Source organism: Bison bison, unplaced genomic scaffold (assembly GCF_000754665.1).
Source record: "Bison bison bison isolate TAMUID 2011002044 unplaced genomic scaffold, Bison_UMD1.0 scf7180017864141, whole genome shotgun sequence".
In the NCBI taxonomy this organism is placed as follows: Eukaryota; Metazoa; Chordata; class Mammalia; order Artiodactyla; family Bovidae; genus Bison; species Bison bison.
Window position 1 is genome coordinate 4,882,627 of NW_011494713.1, and position 15,411 is coordinate 4,898,037.

General features: G+C 41.7%; 1 protein-coding gene and 1 pseudogene across 2 annotated transcripts in view; one reads left to right on the top strand and one right to left on the bottom strand.

The window, feature by feature from the left end:
• Positions 1–644: 644 nt before the first annotated feature.
• On the bottom strand, positions 645–2,246 carry LOC104988710 (annotated as a pseudogene). Its single transcript, XR_825276.1, has one exon. The product of XR_825276.1 is annotated as a histone H3.3-like (transcript).
• Positions 2,247–2,797: 551 nt separating this feature from the next.
• The window catches only part of SMU1 (smu-1 suppressor of mec-8 and unc-52 homolog (C. elegans)), a 32,678-nt gene continuing 20,064 nt past the window's right edge, over positions 2,798–15,411 (top strand). Inside the window, exons 1-4 of the mRNA XM_010840133.1 lie at positions 2,798–2,916; positions 6,005–6,215; positions 7,726–7,878; positions 8,956–9,066. Coding sequence (XP_010838435.1) covers positions 2,891–2,916; positions 6,005–6,215; positions 7,726–7,878; positions 8,956–9,066 — 501 coding nt within the window. The 5' untranslated portion in view covers positions 2,798–2,890. The remainder of the gene's footprint in view (positions 2,917–6,004; positions 6,216–7,725; positions 7,879–8,955; positions 9,067–15,411) is intronic.

The window sequence follows — 15,411 nt, forward strand, 5'->3', positions numbered from 1 at the left end:
CTCATCTCACACACTAGCAAAGTAATGCTCAAAATCCTCCAAGCTAGGCTTCAGCAGTACATGAATCTAGAACTTCCAGATGTTCAAGCTGGATTTAGAAAAGGCAGAGGAACCAGAGATCAAATTGCCAACATCTGTTGGATCATCGAAAAGCAAGAGAGTTCCAGAAAAACATCTACTTCTGCTTTATTGACTATGCCAAAGCCTTTGACTATGTGGATCACAATAAACTGTGGAAAATTCTTAAACAGATGGGAATACCAGACCACCTGACCTGCCTCTTGAGAAATCTGTATGCAGGTCAGGAAGCAACAGTTCGAACTGGACATGGAACAACAGACTGGTTCCAAATAGGAAAAGGAGTATGTCAAGGCTGTATATTGTCACCCTGCTTATTTTAACTTCTACGCAGAGTACATCATGAGAAACGCTGGGCTGAATGAAGCACAAGCTGGAATCAAGACTGCCGGGAGAAATATCTATAACCTCAGATATGTAGATGACACCACCCTTATGGCAGAAAATGAAGAAGAACTAAAGAGCCTCTCGATGAAAGTGAAAGAGGAGAGTGAAAAAGCTGGCTTAAAACTCAACATTCAGAAAACTAAGATCATGGCATCCGTCCCATCACTTCAAGGCAAATATATGGGGAAACAATAGAAACAGTGACAGACTTTATTTTTCTGGGCTCCAAAATCACTGCAGATGTTGACTGCAGCCATGAAATTAAAAGACACTTGCTCCTTGGAAGAAAAGCTATCACAAATCTAGACAGCATATTAAAAAGCAGAGGCATTACTTTGCTGACAAAGGTCTGTCTAGTCAAGGCTATGGCTTTTCCAGTAGTCATGTACAGATGTGACAGTTGTACCATAAAGGAAGCTGAGCGCTGAAGAATTGATGCTTTTTTTTATAGTTTAATGTATTTTAATAGCAAAGTTATAGGAACAGCACAGAAGACAGACAACATAAAAAACATGTACTTGCATGTAGGACAACTCAGTTAGAGAAGTATAGTGAATGGATGGAATCTACTGTATGATAAAAATGCTACAAACACCATATAGTTGCAGCAATAAGACATTTACTTGTTTTAAAAAAATCCAAATGCTGGCATTGTCCAGAAAAATTTAACAGGTTTATTTATAATTGTTATAAAGTTGAACTGCTGAAACTTGTTCACTGAAACATTTTGACTTTCATTAATGCTTTATATCCCCGCATTTATGTTAAAAATTCACACACAAATGAAAATGGAAAAACTGCCAATACCTGATTTCTGTCCCTTATTTTCCACTTGCAATCATGTACTTAGGTACCTTTTGACCCCATGGGAAAAAATATCTAACGTTCAGAACTACCAATAACAGGAAGAAGAGAATTTTTTTTTTTTTTTTAAAGAATGAAATGTTTCCCATCATAGTGGATTCTTAAGCACATTCTTCACGTATGCGGCGTGCTAGCTGGATGTCTTTTGGCATAATTGTTACACGTTTGGCATGGATAGCCCACAGGTTGGTGTCTTCAAAAAGGCCAACCAGATAGGCCTCACTTGCCTCCTGCAAAGCACCAATAGCTGCACTCTGGTAGCGCAGATGTTTTGAGGTCCTGAGCAATTTCCCGCACCAGACGCTGGAAGGGAAGTTTGCGAATCAGAAGTTCAGTGGACTTCTGATAACTTCTAATTTCACGGAGTGTCACAGCACCAAGCCTGTAACGATGTGGTTTCTTCATCCCTCCAGTAGAGGGCGCACTCCTGCGAGCGGCTTTTGTAGCGAGCGAGTTGCTTCCTCGGTGTTTTACCACCGGTCATTTGTGGGCAGTCTGCTTTGTACAAGCCATGGTATAGACACGTCTTTACTTACCCACCTTCTCCTTCGGCTGGAGCTCGGCGAGCTAGAGGCGGCGCTGGCGTTGGAGAGCCACGGCGGCGCGGTGGCGGCTGCGAACACAATTCAGAATTGATGCTTTTGAACTGTGGTGTTGGAGAAGACTCTTGAGAGAGTGAGTCCCTTGGACTGCAAGGAGATCAAACCAGTCAATCCTAGAGGAAATCAGTCCTTAATAGTCATTGGAAGGACTGAGGCTGAAGCTCCAATACTTTGGCCACCTGTTGTGAAGAACTGACTCACTGGAGAAGACCTTGAGGCTGGTCTTGAGATTGAAGGCAGAGAAGGGGATGACAGAGGATGAGATGGTTGGATGGCATCACCGACTCGATGGACATGAGTTTGAGCAAGCTCTGGGACTTGGTGATGGACAAGGAAGCCTGGCGTGCAGCAGTCAATGGGGTTGCAAAGAGATACGACTGAGCAACTGAACTGAACTGATACATTCGTCCCCTCCCTCTTGAATCTCCCTCTGACTTCCCACCCCATCCCACCCATCTAGGTTGTTACAGAGCACTAGGTTGAGCTCCCTGAAGCATACAGCAAATTCCCACTAGCTATCTATTTTGTTTATGGTAATATATATGATGCTCCTGAACTCTCAATTCATCCCACCCTCTCCTTCCCCCACTCTGTCCACAAGTCTGTTCTCTATGTCTGCCAGCCCTATCTTTAAATCTAAAATAACTAAAAATTTAAAAGGCAGTCCTTTAAGAACAACCCTTTCTTTAGGGAGAATGGAGAATTCTCTGGACCAGGCGCTTAGATTCAGACTTCTGAAAGGCCCTCGAAGCTCCGCCCCGCACAGCCCTGCGTGCAAGCCCCGCCCCGCACTGCCCCGCCCCACACGTAGTCCTCACTCCTCTTCCGTACACACCGCCTCCAGAGCGGGCGTCGTTGCCGAGCGGAAGTGACGTACGTGAGTCGCCGGAAGTGGCGTTGGTGCGTTGCGCGACTGGGCCTGAGAGTGGAGTGGGGCCTGCGCCCGGAAAGACAACGCTATGTCGATCGAAATCGAGTCCTCCGAGTGAGTCTCATGGTGTCGGATGTTCGCGAAGTGGCCGGGCCGGGAGTCGATGAGTTGAGGGGTGGAAGCTGCTCGAGGGAGGCGTCCGAGAGGTTGGGGAGTGGAGGGGTATTTACTTCCCCACAAAGAAGCTTCTGGGATCTGACTGCTTCAGGGGCGGGCCCACAAGAAAGTAGCGAACGGAAAGCCCAAAGCCCGGTGGAAGGCGGCACGGGGCTAGGGGTAGGACGTGCCTGCAAAATCTGAGTTCTAGCCCTCGCCGACTCCTGATGCGCCCTGAGACTGAGCAGATTAGCCATCCAGTTAGGACTCCGGTCTCATCTGCACAAGGGGGCTGCACGCTTAGCCTTCCCTCTCTTCCTGCCCCCATTGAGCACGGTGGTTTGTTTCCTCCCCTGTGCTTACACGGCCCTCTGGTTTCTTCTGCCTAGCTCTTAATCTGGTATTGTCACCGTTTGCCCACCCTTCTAGCGTATGTCGGCGCCTAGGGGGCTGCTTTTCATCACAGTCTCAGTTCCTAGTACATCGTAGAGGCTCAATAATTGTCTTTGAAATGAAAGAACTACTTGTTTTATCAGGTTCCGTGTGGCGCTGAATTTTGGTTGGCCCGTGAGCTTTGTGTAGCCACAAGGGAGGGACAGAATGTGAAATTGGGCCAGGAGAATGATAGATTGGCGGGAGAGGGGTACTAATGAGTGACTGAAGAAAGTCTCCAGTGAACTTCTCCAGGACTCCATCCTCTACTTGCTCTTGCCAACGCTTAATAATTAAATCGGCAGATTTAACATTTGCGTCATGAATGTAAGGGAGAGGACTTGTCCTCAAGATCTGCCATAGGAGGAAGGGAGGTTTATTCATTCAGGAAATACTGAAGTCTGCTGTGTACCTGCTCTAGACCCTGGAAATATGGTAGTGAATGAAGCAGACCAAAGTCCTTGCCCTTATAGAAAGAGGAAGGAAAACAGCAGACAAAAGCAGTAAGTAAAATAGGCTTACAGATGGTGGTAAGTGTTGTGGAGAAAAGTAAAACAAAGAAGGGTGATGGAGAGTGCTGGTGATGAAGACAGCTAGGAGTTGGAAAGGATTCCATACTTCAGACCCTGAATCAAATGTGAGAACAGGTCATTCTCCCAGCCCTGAGCTGCTGCATGTTTTTTATTATCAATAATTGCTGTGTTTATTAAGTATTTTCTCTGTTAGTCACACTGTAAGCAGTGTCATCTCTTTGATCAGCCCTACAGACGGATCTGTATACCCTACAGAGTAGGTATTTTTCTTAACAGATAAGGAAATAGGCAAAGAGACGTTAACTAACTTGTCCAAAGTCACAGTAAGTGCAGAGCTCTGATTCAAATCCCAGTCTATCTCCAAAACTTTTAACTCTTATGTATTACACAAAGAAGAAAGTGAATTTGATTTTGGCTCTAGCAAATACGAGTTCTTTGCAAGCATCGTGTCTCATTTGGGGAGTGTAAATGGAAGTGCGCTGTGGGGAACAGTGTGGTGCTGGAACAGCAGGGATCCAAGGTGGGGTCTCTTAAAGGCCCATGAAAGAAAAGACTACTGTGAGTAGCAGTATTTAGTTCCCTTATGCAAGAACTATTTTTAAGAAGAGGGGGTTTGCTCTCCTATCAGGGCTATTGGAAGGACTGATGCTGCAGCTCCAATACTTTGGCCACCTGTTGCGAAGAGCCGACTCATTAGAAAAGACTGTGGTGCTGAGAAGGATTGAAGGCAGGAGGTGAAAGGGATGAGAGAGGGCAAGGTGGTTGGATGGCATCACTGACTCAATGAATGGGCATGAGTTTGACCAAACTCCAGGAGAAGGTGAAAGACAGGGAAGCCTGGCATGCTGTGGTCCACGGGTTCGCAAAGAGTCAGACACGACCGAGTGACTGAACAATAACAAGATATGCTCACTTCCCACACTGCCACTTTGAATCTTCCTTTTTCCATTTAGCTCTGTTTCCTGGCCAAATCCTTATCTGTAAAATGGACATAAGAGTAAATGCCATCCTCATAGGGTTGTTTTGAGGAGTAACTGTCCAAAATGCTTAGAACAGTACCTGATATATTGTGAACACTGGTCAAGTAAACATTGGTCATTGTTTTTTGATTATTTCTCCCCCAGGCAAGAGAATAGACTAAATTCCAATTTGAAATCTCTTCCAATCTGGACAGTGTGACCCCTGATACTCGTGCTGTCCAGTAGAAATTTGCATGAGCCATATGTGTACTTCTAAGGCAAGAGAAGAACAGTGTAGTACAGCAATGTACATGAACTTTTACTGTCTGTATGGACAATTATTCACCAGACTCCTTAATACTAAGCCAAAGATTAAGAAGTTTTAATTGTATATATATTTAACTTGTAAGTTTTCTGTCACATGCTGAAAATGTTGCTTGTTCTCTCAATATTTGGAGATTGTCTGGGTTCTTTTTCCCGTGGGAAAGTGTATTCACATGTTTTTATTTCACTTGTCCTGAAATTTTGGTAATAATGGCAGTGGGTAGGTGTTATTTTTGTGAGGACACATAACTTTGTTTTGAATTTACATCTAATATAGCTCTACTTATTTGTGTTCAACAAATCCCTGTTAAAAAGGTCTCAATTCATACTTTTTTGCTGTCATTTAAAAATGGACCAAACCATCCAGTCATTTAGAGTATTCTGTGTCAGTGACTAGACTAGGTTTAAAATATTTTCCTAAAGTGTGCAACAGTGGACTCATATGAATTAACAAGAAACTTGGCATAGTAAAAAGATCTCTGACCTTGCAAGTATGAGAGTCTTCTTGGTACTATCTTGTTTTCTAACTGACTTTGAGACACGGGACAAGTTATTTCCCCTCACTGAACCCCAGTTCTACTTACGAGTTCGAAGTAGGAACTGGATGATCCCCAGGGTCTTCTGTAACTCAGATTCTATGGTGTGGGGGGTGAGGGAGGGAAGGTTTTACTCATGTGATAAATGGAAAGCAGGTAATGAAGGGAGGATGGCTGCAGAGAAAAATAAACTGGGCCTAGTTTTGTGGCACCTTTGGTGAGTGAGGATCCGTGAGCTGAATGACATGCTTGCTTCTTTCAGTGTGATCCGGCTCATTATGCAGTACCTCAAGGAGAACAGTCTACATCGGGCGCTAGCCACCTTGCAGGAAGAGACGACTGTGTCTCTGAATACAGTGGACAGCATTGAGAGTTTTGTGGCTGACATTAATAGTGGCCATTGGGATACTGTTTTACAGGCTATACAGTCTCTGAAATTGCCAGACAAAACCCTCATTGACCTCTATGAACAGGTAAGAGTGGGGATGATGCTGATTCCTGGACCTGGGTTTATTGTGGGCCTCCCTGACCAGAGAGCATCCATAAGCATTTCTGCAAGTCTTTTGGGCTGTCACAGCCCTTAAAATTTACTTTCAAAGCTTGAGTGTTACTCTCTATTTTTTTTAATGTTTATTTTATTTATTATTTATTTATTTGGCTGCACTGAGTCTTAGTTGTGGCATGCGGGATCTAGTTCATTGATCAGGGATTGAACCAGGGCCCCTTGCATTGGGAGCGTGGAATCTCAGCCACTGGGCCAACAGGGAAGTCCCAATATTCCGTATTTTTATCTCTCTTCTTGGAAAAGCCAAGATTTCCCCCAAATTGATATTATTTCTCAAGTAACCATTAAATGATCTATTCTAACATCAACCATTCGTACACCAAATAGTGTACTGAAGTTTAGTTCTGACACTAACCTCCACTAACCAACCACTAACTTGTTGGTGTAGACCCCACAAGTTAAGGGCTCAGTCCTCTATAGGACTGTCTTTATTTCACACACCAGGAGTACGTTGATGTCTCGGGCCACCCACGCTTCTGACCAACTGGCCACAAATTTAAGGGTCCTCATGACCCACTCAGAATTGATATTTCAGTAGAATGACGCAGAACTCAGAAAATGATACAGTGATGATGGCAGTTTTATTATCAAGGCAAGAGATCAGTACCAGCCAAATAGACATATAGGGTAAGGTTTGGGAGGGTACTGAACCAGAGTTTCCAGTGCCTTCTCCCCATGGAGTTAGAGTTAGTCTGTTGCCTGGCATTGAAGTATTCATCAACCAGGAAGCTCCAGAGTTTTTCATTCAACCCCCAGTTCTTTAACTTTCTTTGGGGTTGGGCTGGTTCAAAGCATCAACAACCCTCAAATCATGTCGTTGGTCCTAGTGGTAACCAGCTCCTATTCTGAGCCATCTTCGTAGTGCTTAACTAGGTGTGATGCAGAGGGCTCATGAATAGCAAGGGTATTTATCAGTGGGGAGATTCCAAGGTTTTTAGAAGCTCTATGCCAGGAAACCAGCACATAGATCATAAAATTGCTTATCTGTACAACAGAACCAAGTAGACTTTCTGGAAATAAGAATGTTGTGTGGTTTGAAGTAAAAATAGGGAAATGGGTTTGTTTCTTTAAAATCCATGTGGGTTTAGTAATTCTAAAGAAAGTTTTGGTAACAGAAGGACAGTTTCTCTGGAGCCCATGGATATAGTTCCATCTTTAGTTTTCTTTAGCATCTTACATTTGGAATAAGAGACCTGAGAGGAGGGGAGATTGGTAGATAAAAGGGAAGGATGGAAGTTATTATTGTATAATTACTTTAGTTGTCTGTGTGAAATTGCCTATAGAAAGGGAAAGGGGCATTTCCTGGTTTGTGATTTGGAAATCACTTTGGCAGACCATTTCTGTGTCAGAAATTGTACTGAAAAAGAAAACAAGCTAAGAGAATGCATTGAAACTGCCACTTTCTTTCAATTTTACAGGTTGTTTTGGAATTGATAGAGCTCCGAGAATTGGGTGCTGCCAGATCTCTTCTGAGACAGACTGACCCCATGATCATGTTAAAACAAACACAGCCAGAGCGGTATATTCACCTGGAAAACCTCTTGGCCAGGTCTTATTTCGATCCTCGAGAGGTAAGACTGATAATGAAAAGAAACTGCTGTTAACTTTGAAAATGTGCAATAATGTGATCTTTTTTTAAACTATGTTATTGGATACTTTTTGTAATTTTGATATAATTTTTACAATGATACTTTTTTGTTTATTTACATTGGTTGAAATTTGCATATGTTAAAGAGGGTAGTCTTGTTCAATTTTCTGAGTATTTGAGGGCCTTCTCTACTGCACACACCCTATCATATAGGATTATGTGTTCAGCAGAAAGTTTATTCTGGTGTTGTTTCTATTATTGGCCTAAGTACCTGCCCAGAAGCCCTGCTCTACTGTTGGTGTGTTCACTGTGCATTTGTGTCCTTAGCTCTTAACCACTGCAGTTTCCTTATAGTTCTTTTATTTCTTAAAAGCTTATGTTTCTGCTTCTCAGCTGTTTATGCTCCTGGTAGAGCATTATGATTGATACTCTTTTATTCTTCAAAACCCTTAGATATAGTTTCATCCTTTCTCAGCCAGCCTTTTAGCAGAAGCTTGTCTAACTAGGAGGAAGAAGAATTTAATAGGCCCTGAGTAACAGGAAGTTAGAGTAAACTCAAGAAAACCATGAGGATAAAGGAAGGAGTTTATATTGCCAGGATAGAATTTAAGTTAGAGTTGTTAAAGAACTTCTGGGCTGGGAGTCATTTGATTGAAAGAAATTACTAAAGAATGTGAAAGAATCCTTGGCTTTGCAGATTTTTAAAAAACTGAAAAAACAACTCTGGCTTTTACATAGTTTATTATTATTGACATATTTATTATTATGAGACTCTGACATATATTTATTATTTATTATTATGAGACTCTTCAGAAATAACAGTGTGGATTGGCTGACCTCAGTTCTGTCTCAGCTCATACTTTCGAAATGCAAGTGGGTAGAATTGAGATGTCATTTTAAAAAACTAATTGATTAATCCCCTGTTTAACTGGGTAGTTTCTTTTTATCTTTTGTTTTTTGAATGTTTCTGCTTCATTACTGTTGTTATTTTTAAAAAATAAGCACATTTATATCTTTTTCCATTTCTTGGAAATGATGCTATGCCCCTTTCCTTTTTCAGGCATACCCCGATGGCAGTAGCAAAGAGAAGAGAAGAGCAGCCATCGCCCAGGCCTTAGCTGGGGAAGTCAGCGTGGTGCCTCCATCTCGTCTCATGGCATTGCTGGGTCAGGTAATTAAAGTCTTTGGAACTGAAATTCCTGTGAACTCCTGGTAATGTTTCGTGTGTATAAACTCTATGTATGAGCTAAAGAAATTAACCTAAGAACTGGGAACTATCTATAGAACTGCTTGTACAGATAGCTGTGCCATGCCACATTCATCTTTCCTGGGAGTGGTAGTGCAGATTAGTGGTTAAGGGCATACACTCTGGAGACAGATTTAGAGTAACAATAAAATTTATTGTCCTGTCTTGACATTGTTGATCATCGTGTCAGAACACTGGAACAAATATTTGCCACGGTTAGAATCTGAGCTCTCTCACTTACCAGCTATGCAGTATTGGACACGTTACCTAACTTTTTTGATCCCATTTACTCATCATGGTGTTGTACTAAGGATTAAATGAGATAAAATGTACTTAAAGCAATTGTATATTGACTGGCACCTTGTTAAATACGCAGTAAATGGTAGCTGCCAGTGGTGTTTCTTTTTTATTTTTTTAAGCAGTAGTAGTAGTAGTAGCATTGTCATTATTATTTCTAAAGCTATCTAGAGTGATGGATGTTACATAAATAGCAGAGTTACAAGTCATTAATAGAGATGTAAATATCCTGTTTACACTCAATTTGCATTTTGAAAGGGGCCAAAAAGCTACTGTTAGAGGCTTACAGTGTGTCTGAAATTCAAAAATAAGCTGCTTTATTTCTTAATTTACTTTTTATCGAAGTGATAGATGGGTATAATTGAAGTAGTACCTCAGGGTTTTTAGAGCTTCCTTGGTGGCTCAAATGGTAAAGAATATGGCAGGCCACAGTTCATGGGGCCGCAGAGTCAGATACGACTGAGTGACTAACACTTTGACTTCTCGGGGCTTTTAGTGAGAAAATAGTTCCATCTGCCGTTTTCCACCTTCTTACTTCCCACAACCATTTTTAACTCTGGCATTTACCTTTGTAGCCGAATATCATGCTTATAATGTCATAGTTTGATTTCTTTTTTAGAAAAAGTTTTAAACATTAACTGTTGACTTTAGTGGAAGTTGATTTCTCTCTTACCTGTTCCCCACAACATGCACACATTCTTCTTTCTCTGGGTTTTCAGTACAGTTATATGACAACTTTTGGTTAAATAATTTCAATGTTTACATTATCTTTACATCAATATTGCTCATAGACAAAAAAATAACTAATTTCTTACGTAATTTTGATGATTCTTTGCAGCAATTGCTTAATTTCTTTCTTTTGCCTAGTTTTCTGTGTAACTTTTGCTTCTTCATCCTGTATCGTTCCAATAAGTGTAAGAATTCTCTCTTTCCCCCTGCTTGCTGATATTTTCCCTGAGGCCCTTCTCTATCTTGTTCTCATGGTTTTCTGCATAGTGATTGTACTGGGAGTTCTTTCATCTTCATATTGAGAGTTTTGGGTCATATTTTTCAGAAATATGTTTTCCTTCTCATAGTTTAGAACCTTGTTTTAATGGAGTACTTCTGGTAACTTCCTAAGAAAGGGTACACAGGGGTAAATTTTTGAGAGTTTGCTTGTGTAAGCAATGTCTCTTACCTCTTTTTTTTTTTTTGAAGGTTTTAATTGTTTATTCTGAAATACAAGAAAAGTCATAAGAATCCTACCACCCAGAGTTTACATATGCATGTTAACAAATTGTTTTGTTTCATAGAATTTGTGCATCTTTTTTAATGTATATATGAAATATTTTTAATGTTAAGGTCTAATAAAAAAAACTTTTTTTACTATAGTTAAGAGGTAGTCACATTCAGAATTTCTACAGAAGATAATATCAGGAGAGGCCATGTGTACATTCATTCTACAAGTATTAAGCACCCGATATGTGCCAGGCATTGTTTAGATACTTGTGATATATCCATGAAATAAAGATGTTTTTCTTGGAGGAGTTTATATTCTTGTAGCAAAGACGGACACTAAATAGTAAACAGCATTTAGTAAATTATGGTATGATAGAAAGTAATGACTGTTGTGCTTAGTCGCTCAGTTGTGTCCAACTCTCTGTGGCCCCATGGACTAGCCCGCCAGGCTCCTCTGTCCATGAGATTATCCAGGCAAGAACACTGGAGTGGCTTTCCATGCTGTCCTCCAAGGTATCTTCCCAACCCAGGGATCGAACCCAGGTCTCCTGCATTACAGCCAGATTCTTCACTGTCTGAGTCACCAGGGAAGCCCAACAATTATTAGGATAAATTAAGAAACTTACAGGAGATTAAGAGAAGTGAGGCATGGTAAGTACATAGGCAGGTTGCAGATGTTTGCCAGGGGAGAGTGTTCAGTTCAGTTCAGTCGCTCAGTCGTGTCCAACTCTTTGCAACCCGATGGTCTGCAGCACGGCAGGCCTTCCTGTCCATCACCGACTCCTGGAGTTTACTCAAACTCATATCTGTTGAGTCGGTGATGTCATCCAACCATCTCGTCCTCTGTCATCCCCTTCTCCTCCCGCCCTCAATCTTTCTCAGCATCAGGGTCTTTTCAAATGTCAGTTCTTCGCATCAGGTGGCCAAAGTACTGGAGTTTCAGCTTCAGCATCAGTCCTTCAATGAATATTCAGGACTGATTTCCTTTAGGATGGACTGATTGGATCTCCTTGCAGTCCAAGGGACTCTCAAGTGTCTTCTCCAGCACCATAGTTCAAAAGTATCAATTTTTCGGCATTCAGTTTCTTTATAGTCCAACCCTCACATCCATACATGACTACTAGAAAAACCATATCTTTGACTAGACGTACCTTTGTTGGCAGAGTAATGACTCTGCTTGTTAATATGCTGTCTAGGTTGGTCATAACTTTTTTCCCAAGACGCAAGTGTCTTTTAATTTCATGGCTGCAGTCAACATCTGCAGTGATTTTGGAGCCCCCCAAAATAAAATCTGTCGCTGTTCCCATTGTTTCCTTATATATTTGCCATGAAGTAATGGGACCAGATGCCATGATCTTAGTTTTCTGAATGTTGAATTTTAAGCCAACTTTTTCACGCTTCTCTTTCACTTTTCATCAAGAGGCTCTTTAGTTCTTCTTCATTTTCTGCCATAAGGGTGGTGTCATCTACATATCTGAGGTTATCGATATTTCTCCTGGCAATTTTGATTCCAGCTTGTGCTTCATCCAGCCCAGCGTTTCTCATGATGTACTCTGCATAGAAGTTAAAATAAGCAGGGTGACAATATACAGCCTTGATAAACTCCTTTTCCTATTTGGAACCAGTCTGTTGTTCCATGTCCAGTTCTAACTGTTGCTTCCTGACCTGCATACAGATTTCTCAAGAGGCAGGTCAGATGGTCTGGTATTCCCATCTCTTTCAGAATTTTCCACAGTTTATTGTGATTCACACAGTCAAAGGCTTTGGCATAGTCAATAAAGCAGAAGTAGATGTTTTTCTGACATCTCTTGCTTTTCGATGACCCAACGGATGTTGGCAATTTGATCTCTGGTTCCTCTGCCTTCTCTAAAACCAGCCTGAACATCTGGAAGTTCATGGTTCACGTATTGCTGAAGCCTGGCTTGGTGAATTTTGATGATTGCTTTACTAGTGTGTGAGACGAGTGCAATTATGCAGTAGTTTGAGCATTCTTTGGCATTGCCTTTCTTAGGGATTGGAATGAAAACTGACCTTTTCCAGTCCTGTGGCCACTGCTGAGTTTTCCAAATTTGCTGGCATATTGAGTGTAGCACTTTCACAGCATCATCTTTTAGGATTTGAAATAGCTCCACTGGAATTCCATCACCTCCACTAGCTTTGTTCGTAGTGATGCTTTCTAAGGCCCACTTGACTTGACATTCCAGGATGTCTGGCTCTAGGTCAGTAATCACACCATCGTGATTATCTGGGTCGTGAAGATCTTTTTTGTACAGTTCTTCTGTGTATTCTTGCCACCTCTTCTTAATATCTTCTGCTTCTGTTAAGTGCATACTATTTCTGTCCTTAGTTGTGCCCATCTTTGCATGAAGTTTTCCCTTGGTATCTCTAATTTTCTTGAAGAGATCTCTAGTCTTTCCCATTCTGTTGTTTTCCTCTATTTCTTTGCACTGATCACTGAAGAAGGATTTCTTATCTCTCCTTGCTATTCTTTGGAACTCTGCATTCAAATGGGTGTATTTTTCCTTTTCTCCTTTGCCTTTCATTTCTCTTCTTTTCTCAGCTATTTGTAAGGCCTCCTCAGACAACCATTTTGCCTTTTTGCATTTCTTTTTCTAGGGGGTGGTCTTGATCCCTGCATCCTGTATAATGTCATGAAGCTCTGTCCATAGTTCTTCAGGCACTCTATCAGATCTAATTCCTTGAATCTATTTGTCACTTCCAGTGTATAATCCTAAGGGATTTGATTCAGGTCATACCTGAATGGTCTGGTGGTTTTCCTTATTTTCTTCAATTTAAGTCTGAATTTGGCAATAAGGAGTTCATGAACTGAGCCACAGTCAGCTCCCAGTCTTGTTTTTGCTGACTGTATAGAGCTTCTCTATCTTTGGCTGCAAAGGATATACTCAGTCTGATTTTGGTATTGACCAGCTGGTGATGTCTGTATGTAGAATCTTCTTTTGTGTTGTTGGAAGAGGGTGTTTGCTATGACTAGTGCCTTCTCTTGGCAAAACTGTATCAGCCTTTGCCCTGCTTCATTCTGTACTCCAAGGCCAAAGTTGCCTGTTACTCCAGATATTTCTTAACTTCCTACTTTTGCATTCCAGCCCCCTGTAATGAAAAGGACATGTTTTTTGGGTGTTAGTTCTACAAAGTCTTAATAGGTCTTCATAGAACCATTCAACTTCAGCTTCTTCAGCGTTACTGGTTGGAGCATAGACTTGGATTACTGTAATATTGAATGGTGAATGGTTTGCGTTGGAAATGAACAGAGATCGTTCTGTCATTTTTGAGATTGCATCCAAGTGCTGCATTTCGGACTCTCTTGTTGACTATGATGGCTGCTCCATTTCTTCTAAAGGAGTCTTGCCCACAGTAGTAGATATAAAAGTCATCTGAGTTAAATTCACCCATTGCAGTCCATTTTAGTTCACTGATTCCTAAAATGTCGATGTTTACTCTTCCTGTCTCCTGTTTGACCACTTCCAATTTGCCTTGATTCATGGACCTAACATTCCAGGTTCCTATGCAATATTGCTCTTTACAGCATCGAACTTTACTTCCATTATCAGTCACATCCACAATTGGGTGTGTTGTTTTTGCTTTAGTTCCATCTCTTCATTCTTTCTGGAGTTATTTCTCCACTGATCTCCAGTAGCACATTGGGCACCTGCCAACCTGGAGAGTTCATCTTTCAGTGTCCTATCTTTTTGCCTTTTCATACTGTTCATGGGTTCTCAAGATGAGAATTCTGAAGTGGTTTGCCATTCATTCCCTTCTCAGTTCTTGTTAGAACTCTACACCATACCTGTCCATCTTGGGTGGCCCTACACGGCATGGCTCATAGTTTAATTGAGTTAGACAAGCCTGTGGTCCATGTGATCAGATTGGTTAGTTTTCTGTGATTGTGGTTTTCAGTCTGTCTGCCCTCTGATGGAGAAGGATAAGAGGTTTATGGAAGCTTCCTGATGGGAGAGACTGACTGAGGGGGAAACTGGGTCTTGTTCTGATGGGCAGGGCCATGCTCAGTAAATCTTTAATCCAATTTTCTGTTGATGGGTGGGAATGTGTTAAGAACACAACAGGAACAGAGCCTTGCTGCTATGTCGCTTCAGTCTCTGTGCGACCCCATAGATGGCAGCCCACCAGGCTCCCCTGTCCCTGGGATTCTCCAGGCAAGAACACTGGAGTGGGTTGCCATTTCCTTCTCCAATGCATGAAAATGAAAAGTGAAAGTGAAGTTGCTCAGTCGTGTCCAGCCCTCAGCGACCCCATGGACTGCAACCTTCCAGGCTCCTCCGTCCGTGGGATTTTCCAGGCGAGAGTACTGGAGCGGGGTGCCATTGCCTTCTCCGAACAGAGGTTTAGGGTGATGTTTTAAAGAAAGTTATCACTGGTGGGAATGGCATAATTTGATCTGGTGCCCCATACTCTTCCACCATTAATATGGCTAAATTTCATGCCTAGCTCCCAAACTGTGTAGGCAGCAAGAGCATGCTCCATTTGTTGAGAAATTATGCAGAAACTAAAGGAGGGGGTGGGGATGGGATAATGGGTAAGGTAGTTGGTTCATTATTCAGTCAGTCTGTAGTTCTTACACATAGAAATTGAGTCCCCCAAAATAGGAAAACTAGGATGATAGTGCAAGTTACTTTTTTCCTGAATTGTTTTTATTGTTGTTGGTGTGTTAAATCGAAGCATAGTTGATTTTACACTGATGTGTTATTTTCACGTTGTGGCAAAGTGATGCTGTTTTCT